Genomic DNA, 19,231 nt, shown 5'->3' on the forward strand with positions numbered 1-19,231 from the left:
GTGTCCGGGCAGAACGATGGGGGTGGAGACACTCCTTCAGGTCTACTGGGCTGAGGCTGTTTAGGGATTTAAAGGTCACCACCAACCCTTTGAATTGTGCCCAGAAACGTACTGGGAGTCAATGTAGGTCTCATGTAGGTTATGTGGTCTCAGCGGCCACTCCCAGTCACCAGTCTAGCCACAGCATTCTGGATTAATTGCAGTTTCCAGGTCACCTTCAAAGGTAGCCCCATGTACAGGCAGGCAACCAACTCTTACATCCTCCTAGTGTCGCAGTAGCTTCTGCGGTGTGTGGAGACTGGCCCCTTCCTTGGAGATATCAGAGGCACTTTATCTGATTTTCTTTTCTTTAGCATGAAGCTAGGTTTAGGGGGAGAAATTTGACTTGGCTGGCATGTGAACCTGCCTATACCTCACTTTCCAAAGCAATTAAAATCATAGCATCATAGAGCTGGAAGGGACCACAAGGGTCATCGAGACAAATGCCCCTGCAATGAAGGAATCACTTCTTTGTGATTGGCAACCCAGTTCTCTGGCCAAGGAAGGTGTGCAGAAATCTATGCGCTAGGCATTACGTCGGGCAAAACTGCATTGCAAAAAAAAAAAAAAAAAAAAAAGGTGTATATCTCTGCTTGGCAAGAAATGTGCATGTTAAGAGAAAATCCGTGCTTTCACGAGGTCTTTAAAAAAAACCAACTTACTGCACACTAATGTGTAGTTGAACTTGCAATTGCAAAATATGAGAAATGGGGAGAAACAGAAATGGACTTATTTGCCTACTGTTACTCACTGATGAGACAACAGCAACACCACCAATAACCCAATTAACAATATGCACATTATAGAATACTATGGCAGATACTGGAATATAAACCCATTCCAGCAGTCCTTTGCAAAGCAGTGCCAATACAGTCAGAAATAACCATTTGAGGCTTTTATTTCATCAGCAGATATGGTGTGTGTGGTTTTTCTTTTTCTGCCTGGGGTCCTGGATAGACCTAAGAGATGGTGCTGAAGAGATCCACCACGATCTCCATGCATACGATATTCCTCTTCGGGGGGGGGGGTGTTGGAGGTTCCTTGGAGTTTGCTGGTGCTGCTCCATACTTGAATGATGGCAATATTCTGGACTAGAATGATCACTCTGTCTTTAACCTGGAAGAAAGCCAGTCTAGAATCAGAGGACGGTCACCACAACTGGAAGCAACCCCACCATCTTGATCTCTGATACCCTGGAAGGTTATACTTCTAACGCATGAAATTTATTTAATTGTTGTACTTATATCGCCCCCTGTCCCCCTCCAAGGAGCTTGAGGGGGCATACGTGGTTCTCTGTCTTTTCATTTGAGCCTCAAAACAGGCTAGCTAGGGCGTCCCCTGCCAATCGGTGTTGATGATACTGAGATAAATGAACCAATGGCCTGGCTCATTATAGAGTGATTTCCTGTGCTGAACAGGATGTGATTAGATGCTAGAAAAGGATATGATATTTGTCGGATATGATCCTTCCTTCCTTACGTTTGTGAGTTGAGCAGAGGGAACCCCCCTCCCCCAATAACAATACGAATTTTGTGCAACATCTGTCTTCATTTGAATAACTGGACCCCCACCCCAAACCACTTTCTCCCCAAAGGTGGAAATGGAATTCCAGAAGTCTGCCCTCCCTCTCTGCCTCCTTCCAGATGTTGTTTAATCATCATCATCATCATCTTCATTTTATTATTTATACCCTGCCAATCTGGCTGGGTTTCCCCAGCCATTCTGGGCAGATTTCAGAATATATAAAACATAATAAGGCATCAAACGTTAAAAACGTCCTGATACAGGGTTGCCTTCAGATGTCTTCTAAAAGTTACATTGTTCTTAACTTTCAGAAGACATCTTAACTTACGCAGTTTATGTTTTTTGGAGAGAAAATCCAGTTTTCTCGAAAAAGGGTGGTTTCAGGCTCCATCGTCTAGCTTTGCTACTTACCGTGCTGCAGAAGACACGGTTACCGTGGATGGGTCCAATTCATTGCTAAAGAAACAGGGGAAAGGATCAAAGAGTTTAGGAGGGAGAATTTGGCGCCTCACTGTTGTGTCAAAGATAGTTGCTTCTTTAGAAAACCTCCTTGTCCCTTATTTGACTGGGGCTCTATTTTCTGCTGTTCACTGAGCCTCTCTGGTGCTTAATTTGCCTTCTGGGGACACCTTATTCAATGTTTTGGTGTGAGATGCTACTGTTGTCATTCAACTCCCCTCCCCAGGGTCTATTCATGTCTCAGTGGGCTGATGCAGTGCCAGATTTACGTATAAGCTAAACAAGCTATAGCTTAGGGCCCCACTCTCTTGGGGGCCCCCCAAAAAAAACAAATTAAAGGGGGGAAAGCCTGGATGTACATTTCCAAAATATAAGATGAAAAACTAATAAAATAAAACCTACCTACAGCAACAGTTTTTTGTGTTGTGTAGGCTCCTGTGATGTACATATGTTGTTATGTGCAAATGGCTTTAGATACCTATTAGGTCCATAAATTACCATAGAACATATATTCAACATGAAAAACAGCGACAATTTGTTGTTGACAAAGGACAGCTGGACATATAAAGGGCCCCATTACCTTCAGTAGCTGAGGGCCTCATCAAACCTAAATCCGGCCCTGGGGCTACCCCTTTGCAGTTTAAAAGAAACTTGGGTTGCTTAAACTAAGAGGCTCAAACTAGCCTATCCAAAGTCCCTCAACACCTGAGCCCAAGCACTGTGTCATTTAACCCTTGGTTCACATTACACCAACAAGAAGAACTTGCAGGAGAGCTGGTGTGCAGAACCTCTGGCCCTCCAGATGCTGCTTTCACCTTCCCTGAGGATTGGTCGTGCTTGCTGGGCCTGAGGAAGGGGGGTTTTGGGGCAGCAACATCTGGAAGTCCACAAATTCCCTTCAGCTGCCATGGAGGCAGGCTGAGGAACTTGCACCCCACACACCCAGCACTCACTGCCCCATTCTGTAGGGTTGGTACTTACGTAGGTGCCTTGCTCTGACTGCCGACCCTAGGGAAACAAAGGAAATTTCAGAGGTAGGCATTATACTTGCATTGTTCCCCACAGTGGACCAGAGTCTCCCTTTGTGATGGCCTGGGACTCGGGCTCAGACTCGTAGCCAGAGGAGTCTCAGTCTGCACCGGATCCTTTGCCTCAGGTGGCATCTGAACTGAGTCTGGGGCCTGATTCTGAAGAGCCCCAGTCTGCACAGGTTCCCTTGCAGCAAGCACCAGCTGGGCCGAGTCAGGGGCCTGAGCCTGCCCTGGCTCCAGATGTGGGGATTACCTCGTTGCCTTCAGCTGGGCCATCACTTACAGCTGCCTCACTACCAGTTGGGTCAAGGGAGGCTGAGGCGGCCTCTGGGTCTAGTAACCCACCGACATCTCCTGAGCTGCAGAGACTGAGGTCTGAGAGAAGGAGAGACCTGAGTACTTGCAGGAGGAGTGCTCGCCTTGGGGCGAGACAGGGAGGTGAGTCACTGGGGGATCAGGACTGACTGTTACCCAGACAGAGATAAAAGGCTGCTGGACCCCGCCCCAGGTTGCGGGAGCAACATTGCTGCTGTTTTGCCAGAACCTGTGCTTGTCCTTGCCTGGTTTCCTGCCTTGGCCCTGTCAGACTGACTCCTTGTGGAACCCTTGGATTTGGGACCGGACCTGGACCACGTTACTTGGGTTACCCCCGGGCCAAGAACACCCTTCTTTTGAAGGCATCCACCTCATCCTCTCATCCATCCCTGAGACTGGGTTGGTAGAGCAGCCCTGTGGGACTGCCGCAGCCATAGATCTCTCCCAACCTCACTGCTGCCTTGCCCTGATGAGTGCAACCCTAGTGGTACCAGCTACCAGGTACCAGGGGAAAGTGCCACTTTCCCCACCAACAAACTACCCAGGGGTGTGTTTTTTTCAGCATATAAATGTTAAACAGAAATCTACTCAACAGTTACAATAATATCTAAACTATAATCAATAAAACAACGGCAAGCCACAGTACATAAAACAATGCAATACACATTGAGAAGCGGAGGGTAGAGCAAGGCAGGTGGAAGGAGGCCTTGCCTGATGGACACACCCAATCCCTGAGCCAAAAACACACCTATACCTGTAATCAATGAAATTGTGACCATTTCTAATCCAGATTGTTGTCTGCTTGAGTTTATTAATCACATCTTACATTTAGCCTGGGGAGGAGCTGTCTGTACTGCGACTGGGTCCGCAACAAACAAACAAACAAACTTTGTGGTGAGTTCTCCCACTCCCTGCCCCAGAAAAAAGCACTGGAGCTACCACTGCTCAGGTGAGTAGCTGAATGACTGATCTAGTGATCTATAGCAGTGTTTCCCAACCTTGGGCCTCCAGCTGTTTTTGAACTACAATTCCCATCATCCCTGACCACTGGTCTTGCTAGCTAGGGATGATGGGAGTTGTAGTCCAAAAACAGCTGGCGGCCCAAGGTTGGGAAACACTGATCTATAGGGTCCAAGGCATTGTAGGGCAAAGGTGGAGTCATTTTTTTTTTTTACTAGGACTCCAGGAATTTGTGATCTGTATCCAGAACCAAGCTCACAAGTCCCTCCACACAAAAGCCTGCTTCTTTCTGCGTGCTAGACCATTACAAAGTCACAAACCGTTGTTGATCCACTGCAAATCAGCCAAAGATCTATCAGTTCCTCCCGTTCGACCTTCTGCCCTCCTGTTCCAGGGGACCCCAAGAAAGTTCAATTTCCCCGAGGAAGTCTGGCCTGATCCACGACAAACGTCTAAAGCACAGCCAACACACCTTGAAAGCACATGGTTTCCCTCAAAGAATTCCAGGGGTTGTAGTTTTCCAGTCACAAGAGTTGCAGTCCCTGGCACCCTTAGCAAAATACAGTTCCCAGGATCCTCTGGGGGAAGCCACGAGCTTCAAATGTGCATTGGTTGTGCTTTAAATGCGTGGTGTAGCTCTTTCTGTAGTCACAGTGGGTTTCCCCCAGCTGTTCCCCAGATTGAAGGTTGTTTAGTTTGTCCCATTGGTTGGAGCCAATGAGAACCAACCAGACCCTATTTGAATAGCTCCACCCCCTTTATGTCTGTAGCCCTGCCTTGAACTAGAAACCCACCGACTTCACCATTCTTAAGTGCAGAACTTAGTGCTGGTTCTCTAGTCTCTAAGGACAGGGGTTAGACATAATTATTTGGTTTACGTCTTCCTTAACAGAGGGTGGAGTCAGAAGTGGAAACTTTTTGAGGCTCTTGGGGCTGGAGCGTCTTCTCAGAATTTAAGCCATAGGTATCTTTCCCCTCCAGAACAGAGTTGTACAAATCCCAGTTCTGCATGTCTGCTGCAGAAATTGACTAAGGATAGCACCAATTGGCTAGTTCCTGTGATGTCAGGAACCTTCAACCTTCCCTGGACACATCATTGGAGAAGTTTTGCAGTTCTTTTAAATTGTTTTTTTGGGGGGAGATGCACATTCAAATGAACAGGAATAAATGTACATGCTATGCTTAAAAATAAAATATAATTCAGACAAGCAGTCTGAAGAAGCACTGTGAGGATGTGAATGTCAGATTGTTGAAGTAGTTGTACGCAACAGCAGCAGTAAGAATACTCATCGCAAAGTATTGGAAGACACAGGATCTACCAACTTTGGAAAAATGGCAGATGAAAGTAATGGAATACATGGAACTGGCAGAAATGACTGGCAGAATTCGAGACCTGGGAGAAGAGCTGGTGGAAGAGGACTGGAAGAAATTTAAAGACTATTTACAGAAACAGTGTAAAATTTATGAATGCTAAAATGATGTTGGATTAAAAACAAGTGGTATTAGTGACAAAGTTAGAAAGAGTATGCAAAAATGAATTTATGGATGAAAATATTGAAGTTGTGATATGTTAAGGTACAAGTTAAAGATGATAAAAGGAAAGAGGGTAAGGATTTGCTGATTTGATTATGTAAATGGGAATACAAAAATGGGAGGTGTGAGGAGGTCAAGAAAATAAGGATATGAGCTTCAAAGTTAGAAAAAGAATAATGGATTTTTTCTTTCTTTTTTATTGTTATCTATTTTTTGTGTTTTGTGTATTTTTCTGTTTTGTGTTTTTCCTTTTTTGTTGTATTTTGTTAAAAACTTTAATAAATATTTATTAAAAACAAACAAACAGATTGCTGAAGTAGTGTTCAGTTTGCTGACATGCATGCTTGCCATTTCAGGTAGGAAGCCTGGAGAAGCCATACTCCTGCTATGGCTGGGGGACACTCTTTAAGTTCTCTTATTTTCTGTTACCTGAATCCCTGCACTTCTCATAGAACCCCAAATATGGAAATGGAATCTTGGAGCTCTGAGACACTCCTGTAACTCCCAAAAGCTGTTTTGTTTTTTTTTCCAAGAAGGAGGAGGAGGAGAAAATGAAGAAGAAGAGCATCCGGGATATGCTTGCTGCTTACCTTGAAGGTCTGTTGCTTGCTATTGCAGGTTCTGGTTCAGCACTCCTAAAATAAGCAAAAGGACAAAGAGTTCAGGAGCAACCGGGTTGTTCTGGTCCCTCTCATCTGCGTCACAGAAGGTCCTGAGATATTTGAGGCCTAAGTGCTTTAAACACTAGTCTGAACATCTTGAATTTCACCCAGAAATGAACCAGGAGCCCAATGGAGCCATTTGTGTGAGGAATAAGGTGAGGAGGCACCTAACTAACAGCCCGGTTTTCCTGACCAAAATTCTGTGCCACCCTAGGCTATTTGAGTTTCCTCTGCATGAGAATGACCAGGATGGTCTAGATAGGGAAAGCACTGCCGCATGAACAGGGAACAGCCCTCCCCAATGCCACAACTCATCACCAAAAGCAGGGTTGTGTTATGAAATGCCTCCCCAACAAGACCCGACCAACACCCACCACACACCATCTTCAGACACCAGGCAGCAGAAACCAGGTTCTTCTAGAAGGCTTTTGGGGTCTCGCTGTTCATTGCTTCCCCTGTTGCTATAGAAACGGTTATTGATTTCTGTTTTAAACATTTTGATTTAGCCCTCAGTAGAAGGGCAGGTGGCGCTGTGGGTTAAAGCCTCAGCGCCTAGGGCTTGCCGATCGAAAGGTCGGCGGTTCGAATCCCTGCGGCGGGGTGCGCTCCCGCTGCTCGGTCCCAGCGCCTGCCAACCTAGCAGTTCGAAAGCACCTCCGGGTGCAAGTAGATAAATAGGGACCGCTTACCAGCGGGAAGGTAAACGCGTTTCCGTGTGCGGCTCTGGCTCGCCAGAGCAGCGATGTCACGCTGGCCACGTGACCCGGAAGTGTCTCCGGACAGCGCTGGCCCCTGGCCTCTTAAGTGAGATGGGCGCACAACCCCAGAGTCTGGCAAGACTGGCCCGTACAGGCAGGGGTACCTTTACCTTTACCTTAGAATTATATATCTTATAGTAATGGAGCTCCGGAGTTGTGGGCAATGCCTAGCAGGTGTCCACACTAAGTTTGGCATAGTTTCTCTCTTAATGAAAAAGATTGCCACAGAGCGTTAGGCCCAGCCCTCCAACATTTCTATGATTCTTTAAATATATATATATATATTACCAACAACCAGAACACAAACACTGAAACCCCCTGGGCAGCTGATACATTGGGTATACATATTCAATAACATACATATTCAATAATATACATATTCAATAATATTCAATAATAACATGTTCACATCAACCATATGTACACTTCTATATACCTTAACACTCCTCCCTCCACAAGGTTTATTGAACTTTTAACATTTTAATTGCCCCAAATTGTTCAAAAATACCCAAACAATTCAATATCTTCTCAAACCAATCCTCCTCTTTCTCACTGACCTTAAACCCTTTCATTCTATGTATCTTCACAGTTAGGTATTCCAAAATTATAATATCATTCAGTTTTTTCCTCCATTGGTTCACCCCTAGCTCTTCTGCATTTTTCCAATTACTATATAACCTGTCTGGCCGCAATTACCATGAATTTTACCCATTTACATTCCTCTTTTGTTTTTAACTCAGGCTACTCAGAACTGAGTAGCTCCAACATTTCTATGATGAAGATATGGACATCCCTATCTATACCCTCCAACATTTTTCCGATGAATTTAGGGGAAAAGAGGTGCCAGAACTCATAAGGAACACCTCTCTCGTTCTACTAGAATGGCAATGGCACCCACCAGACGAGTTCCGGCTGACAGAGAGCCCTGAGGACTTCCTATTCCATACCCTCCAACATTTCTCTGATGAAAATAGGGGCATCCTAAGGAAAAGTGGGACATTCTGGGATCAGATCAGAAACCAGGATGGCCTCTGTAAATCTGGGACAGTCCATGGAAAATAGGGACACTTGGAGGGTCTGGGTTGGACCCTTTCAGGTTCCTGAAAGATTAAATCAGAATCTATCCTTCTAAGATACAAGGAAAAACAACAAAGTAATAAGTGACGAAGAGATATTTGTTACCTTCGAGTTGATTTGGTTTGGTAGCTAATCAGACCCACGGCCAATATGACCCCCAGGAGACACCCAAGAACAATGGCTGTGATGGCTCCTCCTGAGAGTCCTCCGGCTCTTTCTTTCTCTGTCTCATCTCCTGGAGGTAAGGGAAAAGTCATGTGAAAACAGTGATGGAAACCCAAATCTGCCTGTGGCATTGGCACCATGTGGTTTCCAGAAATGCAAAGAACACTTTCCTCTCTATGGACTCTGACCGTTAGCCTTCTATTTCTGTCTTGGAAATTATGCTTTATTATACTAAACCAGGGTTGTGAGACATGAAAGAAAGTTGTTGAACTTCCTTTTGCAAAATCTCCCCCCAAAATGAGGGGATTTGGTGATTTTAAAGGAAATTCTTGGACATTTCTACGGATTTTTGTAAATTCCGCCAGGACACTATTTTTGACGGGCAAATCCCAGATATATCCGGGAAATGATGGACATATGGCAGCCCTTGCTTTGGCCGTTTGCCACCTGACACCAGAAACAGCTGATAACTCTTCGTAACACCTGTTTCTGGTGTCGGGTGGCCAAAGGCCGCAGCGACAGTTCAACAACTCTGTCTACGGCTCAGCCGTGTGCAGCTGAGGGCCTTTTAATGCAGGCAGATTTTTATAGATTGGATTGAGGTTTTTGCCTTGATGGAGGTGCTCCTAAACCAAGCATTCCATTTAAGCTTGATCGTCCTTCGCACCTGTTCTATAGGAAAGAAGGGCCCAAATGGGAGTTACCTGTAACCTCCAAATATTTTCGCCCAACGAGAGAGTATTCTGTCCCATTCCTCCACACTTCCATCTCTACCTCATATACAGCAGTGTCCTCAGAGGTGATTTTGGTGATGAGGAGAGAGCAATCCTGATTAAGAATTTCCCGACCGGTATGGCCAAACATGTATTGCAGCGTGACATTGGGCTGCGTATAGTAGAGCACAATGGTCCTCGATTCAGGGCCCGCCCCTCGCTTCCAAAGGCAGCCCACAAAGCCTTTGATATCTCCATCCAGGGTGAGTAGGATGTCCTCGTCTATGACCGGAATCGATGGGTAAAAACTGATAATGATATCCCCCCTGGGTGGTTCCACGGGTTCCTCGGGCTTAGGACGCTTCGAAGTAGGAACACCAGGACCACCAGGAACGGTTGGTCCTGGACTACTGGGAGCTCCAGGAGAGGCAGGAGAGATTTCGGGAGGAGGAGGACTCTTGGGTGTCCCCTCAGCAGGAGGGCTCAGGGAAGGAGGGTGGGGAGGAGGAGAGGCTGGAGAGAGAGGAGGACCCTTAGTTGACACTGCTGGAGGGAGAGGGGTGGGAGGAGACTTAGTTGTCGCTGAAGGAGGAGGGGGAGGGGGAGGAGGTGGAGGTGGAGGTGGAGGTGGAGGTGGAGACTTAGTTGTCACTGAAGGAGGAGGGGGATGGGGACGGGGCGGACCGGGAGGTGGTGGAGGGGCAGGAGGACGGGGAGGAGGACGGGAACGAGGAGTCTTAGCTGTCACTGCAGGAGGAATGGAAGGAGCCCCAGTTGTTGTTGCAGGGAGAGTCCAGTTTGTCACTGCAGGGAGAGTCCCGTTTGTCATTGCAGGAGAAGTCCCGTTTGTCGTTGCAGGAGAAGTCCCGTTTGTCGTTGCAGGAGAAGTCCCGTTTGTCGTTGCGGGGGGAGCCCCGGTTGTTGCTGGAGGAAGAACAGAAGCATTCGTCGTGGCAGCCTCCTGAGGCAAACGAGGAGGCTTAGGAGCAGCCATTTTCTTCACATGAGGACGACGAACTTTAACCCTTCTGGCAGCTTGAGTCAACAGGAAGCAAGAGCTCAAGATGTAGGCTGTGGAATGGGGAGGAGAAAGTCACTCCGTTCAACAGGCCAAGAACAGGCAGGAGTAATGGAGACAGAAACCCTTGTAATTTCATTTATTCTTTCTCCTACATTTAAATCCTGCCTTTCTTCTGTCATGGCACCCAAAGTGCCATACATTCAGCTCTCAGGTGGTCAACAATTCAGTCACAGGCCAGACTGAGACCTACTAGGCCTCAGCAAGTTAGTGGTGGCCTCACCTGCCTTCAGACCATACCCTGCAATTTTACAACCAGAAGGGTCTTCCCAGCTTACACCTCTGAGAACAAATAAAGGGGGTTAACTTTATATTTAAAAAATATACGATTGTAATCTCAGAATTTGGGAGGCATGGCTTTTTATACTGAGGTGGCCGTAGAACTTACAAAACAGCTCTCTCAGTATGAGATCTCAGCTGTACTTCACTGTTAGGATATTGGTTGAGATCATTTCTTCTAAATGCACAAATGAAAAATGAAGCTACAAGGAAACTAGCAGAATATGAAAAGATGCTGACAAGGGATGGTATAATGGCTAATGGATGAAATTTCCTTTTATACAAAACCCTTTTCATGAACCCATTTTGCTCTTAACAAAATCTAAAAAGCTGGCGCTAATTAAATTGGGATATAAGCATTGAAGAGGATAAATTGAACAATTTATGGACAAAAGCACCATATAAAAATTTGTCAGCAACTACCAGGGAATGTTTATTAAAAATTGTGCATGGATAGTATTTAACACTGAGGCATCTATGGATGCCAAATTATAGGTATACACCAACTTATGTGGTGGAGCTGTCCACAAATGGAACAATTTTGGAATTAAGTTTTAAAAGAGATTGTAGCTCAGACAATCCCAATAATCCCAATAAAAGCCTTACTTCATTACTACAGATAAGGACCAATTAAGAAGTAAGGAATTAATAACACATTTATTGACAGCAACTAGAATGGCAATAGCCAGAAATGGGGAAACATTGCAGTTAATGAATATTGAGTACTGGTATAATATAGTCTGGCAGGCAGCCATAATGGAAAAGCTGTTTGGGGGAAAAGGTGCTATGGTGGAGAGAAAGAAAACAGATATTCCTACACAATGTGTTGTGATTTTATTAAATATACAAACAAAGCAACACACGGACGAGAAATACCTGCAACTTATATTGCAATATGGCATAGATAAGCAGAAACTCCTCATTCGCTCCCTCCTATTACTCTGTGTTTTCTAAGTCGAACTGCTGAAGAACTCATTTTACAGGTTTACTGTAATTATCTTATTATTACGTATGTACAGTCGTACCTTGGTTCTCAAACGCCTTATGACTCGAATGTTTTGGCTCCCAAACACCGCAAATCCAGAAGTGAGTGTTTCGGTTTGCGAACATTTTTTGGAAGGCGAATGTCTGCAGCCAATTGGAAGCCACGCCTTGGTTTTTGAACATTTTCAGAAGTCAAATGGACTTCCGGAATGGATTCCTTTCAAGAACCAAGGTATGACTGTACTGTAAAACAAGATAGTTGGTATTTTAGGTCCCCACCCAGTAACCCATATTTTGTTAGTCCTGTTATGTTTAGGATCTATGTGTGTACAATTTTGTAAAAGAATATTATATGGATATAGATATATGTATTTTTAAAAATAAATAGATCTCAGTCCTTCTGGGTCTCTTCTCCCCAGACCATCATCAAGCCAGGATCTCTGTTCCCCAGAGACGCCCCCCCAATCTCTTACCTGCTAGAAGCAGAACCAGGCAGGCTCTTGCAAATCTGGAGGGGCCCCAAGCTATAGAATGGTGTCTGCATGATGTCCGTGTTGTTCTTTCAGGTGGGAGGTTTATGGGCATCCTGGGTGGTTCTCCGTGCCCAGATTGGGGTCTGGGTTCCTCCCAAGTTCTTTGATGGTGGTGACTGGGATCCCCAGCTGAGCCCAGACACCCATCCCTGCTTTTCCTCTCCCCCTCAGCCCAAGATGTTTCACTGCTTAGGAGCCTCCTTACCCCCCCCTAGTGCAAACTCCCAGGTAACAGGAGAAAGAGGTCATAAAGCAGAGATATGAGTCATGAGCTGAGGGAGACCCCATGAGTTTTCTCCTGCTTTGAAACAGGCAAACTAGAGACTCATACATCACTCCGATATTCCCTGGAGTCTGTGTGCTATAGAGGTTGGACCCTGTAGATATCCGAAGTGCTGCGTTTGATTTAAAAACAAAAACACATACTGTATTTTTCGCTCTATAGGACGCACCCAACCATAGGACGCACCTTGTTTTAGAGGGGGAGAACAAGGGGAAAAAAAATCTCCCCCTCTCTGCACAGTGCCCCTTCAGCGAAGCGGCTGGAGAAATGGAGCCCCTTCCATTTCTCCTCCCATTTAGCTGAAGGGGCAACTACTCTTCAGCGAAAGGAACTCCCGCTGTGCTCCGGAGGTTTCAGGTGGCTATCTGGAGAGGGAGAGGGGTCGGTGCGCATCGACCCCTCTCGCTCTTCAGATAGCGCTGGGTTCCTTTCGCTGAAGCCTGGAGAGCAAGACTCTCTTGGCTACAGCAAAAGGAACTCGAAGCCTCTAGAGCGCAGCGAGAGCGCTCCCTCTGCGCTTAGGAGGCTTTGCGTTGCTATCACTGAAGCCAAGGAGCCTGCATTCGCTCCATAGGATGCACACACATTTCCCCTTAATATTTGGAGGGGGGAAGGTGCGTCCTATAGAGCAAAAAATACAGTATGTTGCATCGTCCTGCAGGCCACACATAAAGCCCTGTTCCCAATCCCCGGAGCTCTGCCGGCTTAGAGCTAGCATATTGAGGAAACAATCCATCATTCTGCCATCTGTCCTGACTCCTCTCTGATGACCTCTTCAGACTCAGATTATGGCTTTCAGCAGAAACTTCAATGATCAGATCAGTACGACACACAGGCCAATTGGAGACCTAAAGACACGGCATAGGCTAGAAAGCTGTACACTGTAGTTGGGAGCAGAATAGGAGTCTCCTAAAAACTCTCAGCACCTTTAACAAACTACAGTTCCCAGAATTATTTAAGGGGAGCTATGGCTATTTAAGGGATGCAGGTGGTGCTGTGGGTTAAACCACAGAGCCTACAACTTGCCGATCAGAAGGTCAGCGGTTCGAATCCCCGCGACGGGGTGAGCTCCCGTTGCTCGGTCCCTGCTCCTGCCAACCTAGCAGTTTGAAAGTACGTCAAAGTGCAAGGAGATAAATAGGTACCACTCCGGCGGTAAGGTAAACGGCGTTTCCGTGCACTGCTCTGGTTCGCCAGAAGCGGCTTAGTCATGCTGGCCACATGACCCGGAAGCTGTATGCCGGCTCCCTTGGCCAATAAAGCGAGATGAGTGCTGCAACCCCAGAGTCAGTTGCGACTGGACCTAATGGTCAGGGGTCCCCTTACCTTTACCTTTTAGGGCTATTTAAAGTGGTGCAACGTTGCTTTAAATGTATAGCGCAGAAGGGACGGACCAAGTTACATTCGTTTCACATTGGAGGCCTTGCTTTGAAAATGGATCCCATACCCTCTGATGAAAATAAAGACGTCCCATTCCATAATGATTATTTTACCATTATACTCCACTCATCTTACTGGGTTGCCCCAGCAGCTCTGGGCAGCTTCCAACATATATATAAAAAAAATTACCGTATTTTTTGCTCTATAGGACTCACTTTTTCCCTCCTAAAAAGTAAGGGGAAATGTGTGTGCATCTTATGGAGTGAATGCAGGCTGCGCAGCTATCCCAGAAGCCAGAACAGCAAGAGGGATTGCTGCTTTCACTGCGCAGCGATTCCTCTTGCTGTTCTGGCTTCTGAGATTCAGAATATTTTTTTCTTGTTTTCCTCCTCCAAAAACTAGGTGCGTCTTGTGGTCTGGTGCGTCTTATAGAGCGAAAAATACGGTATTTTTTTTTTTTTTAAAAAAAACTTCCCTATACAGGATAGCCTTCAGGCAGCTCGAGGGTTGGATAACTCCATACCTTCCAACATTTCTCCAGTGATAATAGGGACATCCAGACTTGGATCACTCTGAGAAAATGTACCGTCTCTCCACAAAGGAGTGTTAAAAAATAAAATTAAAAGGAGTTCAACATCCACCTGAAGTCTCTGACAATCAAGTCTCCTTTGGTCGAGTTTGGCAGGTGTGGCATCTTTCTTTCTTAATATAATTTTTATTAGTTCTTCCCTTTATGAAAACACAACTTATCCAACATTATAATAACAAACAATATCTGCTCGCCCCCTCCCTTGGTTGGGCGGGGTTTGCGACACCGCGCAGACTCCTGGGACAGGTGAGCCACCCACCTGTGTTCCAGGGAGGCCATTGTCCTGCCCCCATCTCATCAGGCCTATGGGCAGCCGCCTGGGGTGGGACGAGGGCCAGCATAAGGGACCGATGACCCCAGGCTCACTTGTTTTCCTTCCAGGTTCCAGGACCTTTGCTGGTGAGGTAAGTGCTGCCCCCCCCCGGCCATGTGGGTTTTGGGCTGCTGTGCTCGCTCAGCAGTACTACCCTGCTAGCCTTCTATGTGTGTGTGTGCCTAGCGAATGTTTCCTTTTACAGAGCAGCGCACGACTCTCAGCTGGCTTGGAACTCCCGGGACCACAAAAGCATTTTGTTGTTGCGTGTGTGCTACATATCCAACATTATAATAACAAACAAATACAGTGGTACCTCGGGTTAAGTACCTAATTCGTTCCGGTGGTCCATTCTTAACCTGAAACTGTTCTTAACCTGAAGCACCACTTTAGCTAATGGGGCCTCCCGCTGCTGCCGCACCGCCGGAGCACGATTTCTGTTCTCATCCTGAAGCAAAGTTCTTAACCTGAGTTACTATTTCTGGGTTAGCGGAGTCTGTAACCTGAAGTGTATGTAACCTGAGGTACCACTGTATAATCTTTGCTCTGCCAAGCTTATGATTTCCTCCGGCCCTTCAGCTGGTTTGTTTTTTTTCCCCCAAGTCCTTGTATCGCACTTTAAAACATCAATTTCTGACCTTTATACCTTCAAAATCAGTTCTATCTCAATTGGTCTAGAAAATTTTAAAGTTTCTTGTTGCCGGATTTATTCTAATCCCGTTAGTGTTTTCACATTTTTACAATAATTATTCATATGCCAAATAAATTTACTCCAGTCTCTTTGAAATTTTTGGTCGTCTTGGTTCCGGATTCTACCAGTCAGCTTGGCTAGTTCTGCATAGTCTCTCATCTTCGTCTGCCAGTCCTCAATTGTTGGTAACGCCTGCAATTTCCATCTTTGGGCTAATAAAGTTCTTGCTGCCGTCATGGCATACATAAATAATCTTTGGTCTACCTTTGCAATTTCTTCTCCCATCAAACCCAGCAAAAATGCTTCTGGTCTTTTGGGGAAAGTATATCTAAATATCTTTTTTAACTCATTGTAGATCAATTCCCAAAATGCTTTTACTTTATCGCAAGTCCACCGCATATGATAAAAATCTCCATCTTTCTCTTTGCTGTTCCAACATAATTTGTTTCTCATCCTGTACATTTTGGCCAGTTTCACCAGTGTCAAATACCACCTATACATCATTTTCATTACATTCTCTTTTAAGGACACACATGCGGTAGATTTTAAACTTTGATTTCACTATTTTGACCAAGCTTCAAATTCAATATTATACCCAAAGTCAATAGCCCATTTTATAATAACTTCTTTGGTCTCTTCATCTTTTGTATACCATTCTAACAACAAATTATACATCTTTGTGAACAATTTAACTTTGCCCTCCAACATTTCGGTGGCATCGTAGGCGGTTGTACACATGCCTTAGAAGGGAACCAACATGGCACCCTGCAGGTGTTGTGAGACTCCAACTCCCATCAGCCCCTGCTACCATGGCCAATGGTCAGGGGTGATGGGAACTGTAGTCTAACAACACCTGAAGAGCACCGTGCTGGCTACCCCCACAAGACGTCTCCAACAACCAAAAGGACCCATTTATCCAACCTGTGTGCAATTGGGCAGACAGATTGAATAAATGACAATTATAGCAGACATGTCGTGTAGCACTCGTGCCATGGAAAACAACAAAGTTACAGGCAGCAGATGGGGTGTGTGTCCCCCCCCCCCCTGAAATCAGTTCAAAAATGGAGGCAAAATTAAAATGATACAAAAGTAAATTGAAAACAAGGTCCATGGAAATAAACAAAACAAAGGCATCTTTCAAAATAAAAATTAAATGGAAGGCTAAATCTAGTCCCGTCCAAGTGCCTACCCTTAATTCAAGGCGATTCACCATGCTATTATCAATTTTAATATATACATTATGTAATACCATGGAAGTTAATGGAGTATACAGCCATCCCAACCCAGTCCCGGGCAAAGGATTATGTCAGGGGACTGCCATCGGAACAGGGAAGGGAATCATAGAATCATAGAATCATAGAATCATAGAATCATAGAATCATAGAGTTGGAAGAGACCACAAGGGCCATCGAGTCCAACCCCCTGCCAAGCAGGAAACACCATCAGAGCACTCCTGACATATGGTTGTCAAGCCTCTGCTTAAAGACCTCCAAAGAAGGAGACTCCACCACACTCCTTGGCAGCAAATTCCACTGTCGAACAGGGAAGCTGAGGGGCAGTTGGGTTACAGGGAACCTCTGAAAATCTTGTGAAGCAGTTCCTCTTCCTGTGGTGGGGAAAGCCACACCTCCAGTGGGGAAGAGGGGAAGGGACCAGAGGATGCTGCTGGGATCCTCAGCACCGCTCCTGGTCAAGCTGGCCAGGAGGGAAGCACATCTCTTCCGTCACCCAACCTGCGCAGATGTGTCAAACGCAAAGAAGGAAGGAAAAGCTGGGGGTGACTAAACTACTATGTTGGGGGAGGACCTGGAAACAACCACTCCCGGATTCTGCTAGCGATTGAGGCAGACATGAACTTGTGGTAAGGTAAAGGTAAAGGTACCCCTGCCCGTACGGGCCAGTCTTGACAGACTCTGGGGTTGTGCGCCCATCTCACTTAAGAGGCCAGGGGCCAGCGCTGTCCGGAGACACTTCCGGGTCACGTGGCCAGCGTGACATCGCTGCTCTGGCAAGCCAGAGCCGCACACGGAAACACCATTTACCTTCCCGCTGGTAAGCGGTCCCTATTTATCTACTTGCACCTGGAGGTGCTTTCGAACTGCTAGGTTGGCAGGCGCGAGCAGCGGGAGTGCACCCCGCCGCAGGGATTCGAACCGCCGACCTTTCGATCGGCAAGTCCTAGGCGCTGAGGCTTTAACCCACAGCGCCACCTGCGTCCCCTGAACTTGTGGTACTGCACTGTAAATAGTTTTGCACCAAAATAAAACCTGTAAAAGACAGGTCGGAGTCCTGACTGGTTACTCACGAGCAACCACCATTCCCATCTGACAGATTACAATGCCGACAGAAGTGGGTTCTGGAGGCTTTTATTTCATCAGGGGCCATGTTGTCTTTCTGCCCCTGAAGGCTTGGGTGGGCGTTGGTGTTTAGGGTGTTGATTATTTCGTCATGATTTCCAAGGATATGGTGCTCCTCTTCTGGAGTGGTGGTGGTTGGGGGTCCACGGGCTTGGCTGATGCTGTCCAAGACTTGAATGCTGACTAAATTCTGGACTAGAACAATCTCTGCTTTCACCTGGAAGAAAACCAGCCTAGAATCAGAGGAAGGAAACCAGAAGTGGAAGCTGCCACACACCCCACCAGCTTCCTCTTTGAGGACTTTGAAGGCTACAGGTCTAATCCCATTCCACAATGCAAGTCTGAGCCAAGCTGGACATAGAAATGGAATCTAGGAGCTTTGATCTCTGTCATGATCTCAGGCAGAGAAGCAAGCTCCGATAAGAATTAATGAGTCTCTGGCAGTTTTATGGCACGTTTATTTACCATTAACACCCAGAGAGCGGCTCTGAGCCTGCCGTTCTTCGCTATGAGTTGGTCACTCTGAGTCTCCTCCCCTTTCGCAGCACAAAGGGTACCAAAGTCCAGTCCTTCCTCTCTTGTACTTCTGTTGCATTTTCACCCTTTCAGTTCTTCTGGTTCAGGGAGAAGGTGGGTGGCCTCCCCTCCCCAAACGAAGAGTCCTCTGAATGCTGCCTTCCTCCTGTTTGCTTAGCAACCCCCTCAATGCCATCTATCTCCTCCCCTCCCTTAGCCTGCAAGCTTTCCGAGTCTGTAGCTCTATCTGAGCCTGGGAACTCTTGATGAAGGGGGCCCGAACTAACCCACTCCTGCTCTGTCTGTGATTGCATCCCCTCATCTCCAGAGTCAGACTCTGGCTCCCTCTGTACTGGCATTCCATCTCCAGAGTCAGGCTCTTCCCAGGCGTTCAATTCAGCCATGTCCCTGACAATCTCCAACTTCTGTGGTCTCAGACAACACGGGGCAGAATGAGGTGGAAAAGTCCCGAGTCCACGTCCCTTCTAAGTTTATACAGTGGTACCTCGGGTTAAGTACTTAATTCGTTCTGGAGGTCCATTCTTAACCTGAAACTGTTTTTCTGGCCAGGGTAAGAATACATTTATTCACGTATTTATATTCTTGGAAGCAGCACGGTTTGTAAGAAGAGAAGGAAATCAGAGCAAGTGTCTTTAAAGCACGTGGTTTATAGTTTTAGGGAACTTGGGCATCCTCTGCCTGGAATTTGGATAATTCGGAATACAGTGGTACCTCAGGTTAAGTACTTAATTCGTTCCAGAGGTCTGTTCTTAACCTGAAACTGTTCTTAACCTGAAGCACCACTTTAGCTAATGGGGCCTCCTGCTGCTGCCGCGCCACCGGAGCACAATTTCTGTTCTCATCCTGAAGCAAAGTTCTTAACCTGAAGCACTATTTCTGGGTTAGCAGAGTGTGTAACGTGAAGTGTATGTAACCTGAAGCGTATGTAACCCGAGGTACCACTGTACAGCCTTCTCTAAGTTTATAAAATA

At 46.2% G+C, this 19,231-nt stretch overlaps 1 protein-coding gene and 1 long non-coding RNA gene across 2 annotated transcripts in view; both read right to left on the bottom strand.

Moving 5' to 3' along the window:
* LOC307221389 overlaps positions 1 to 19,231 on the bottom strand; it is a 188,619-nt gene that overhangs the window by 74,119 nt on the left and 95,269 nt on the right. The gene's annotated exons all lie outside the window — the stretch shown is intronic.
* Positions 920 to 12,327, bottom strand: LOC307222585 (uncharacterized protein). Its single transcript, XM_079987981.1, has 7 exons — positions 12,051 to 12,327; positions 9,228 to 10,307; positions 8,464 to 8,593; positions 6,452 to 6,496; positions 3,004 to 3,030; positions 1,975 to 2,019; positions 920 to 1,155 (listed from the first exon to the last, which is right to left on the bottom strand). The coding sequence occupies exons 1-7, from the start codon at positions 12,160 to 12,162 to the stop codon at positions 1,140 to 1,142; spliced, it is 1,455 nt and encodes a 484-aa protein (XP_079844107.1). The 5' UTR covers positions 12,163 to 12,327; the 3' UTR covers positions 920 to 1,139.

Source organism: Podarcis cretensis, assembly GCF_951804945.1.
Source record: "Podarcis cretensis genome assembly, chromosome: 8".
In the NCBI taxonomy this organism is placed as follows: domain Eukaryota; kingdom Metazoa; phylum Chordata; class Lepidosauria; order Squamata; family Lacertidae; genus Podarcis; species Podarcis cretensis.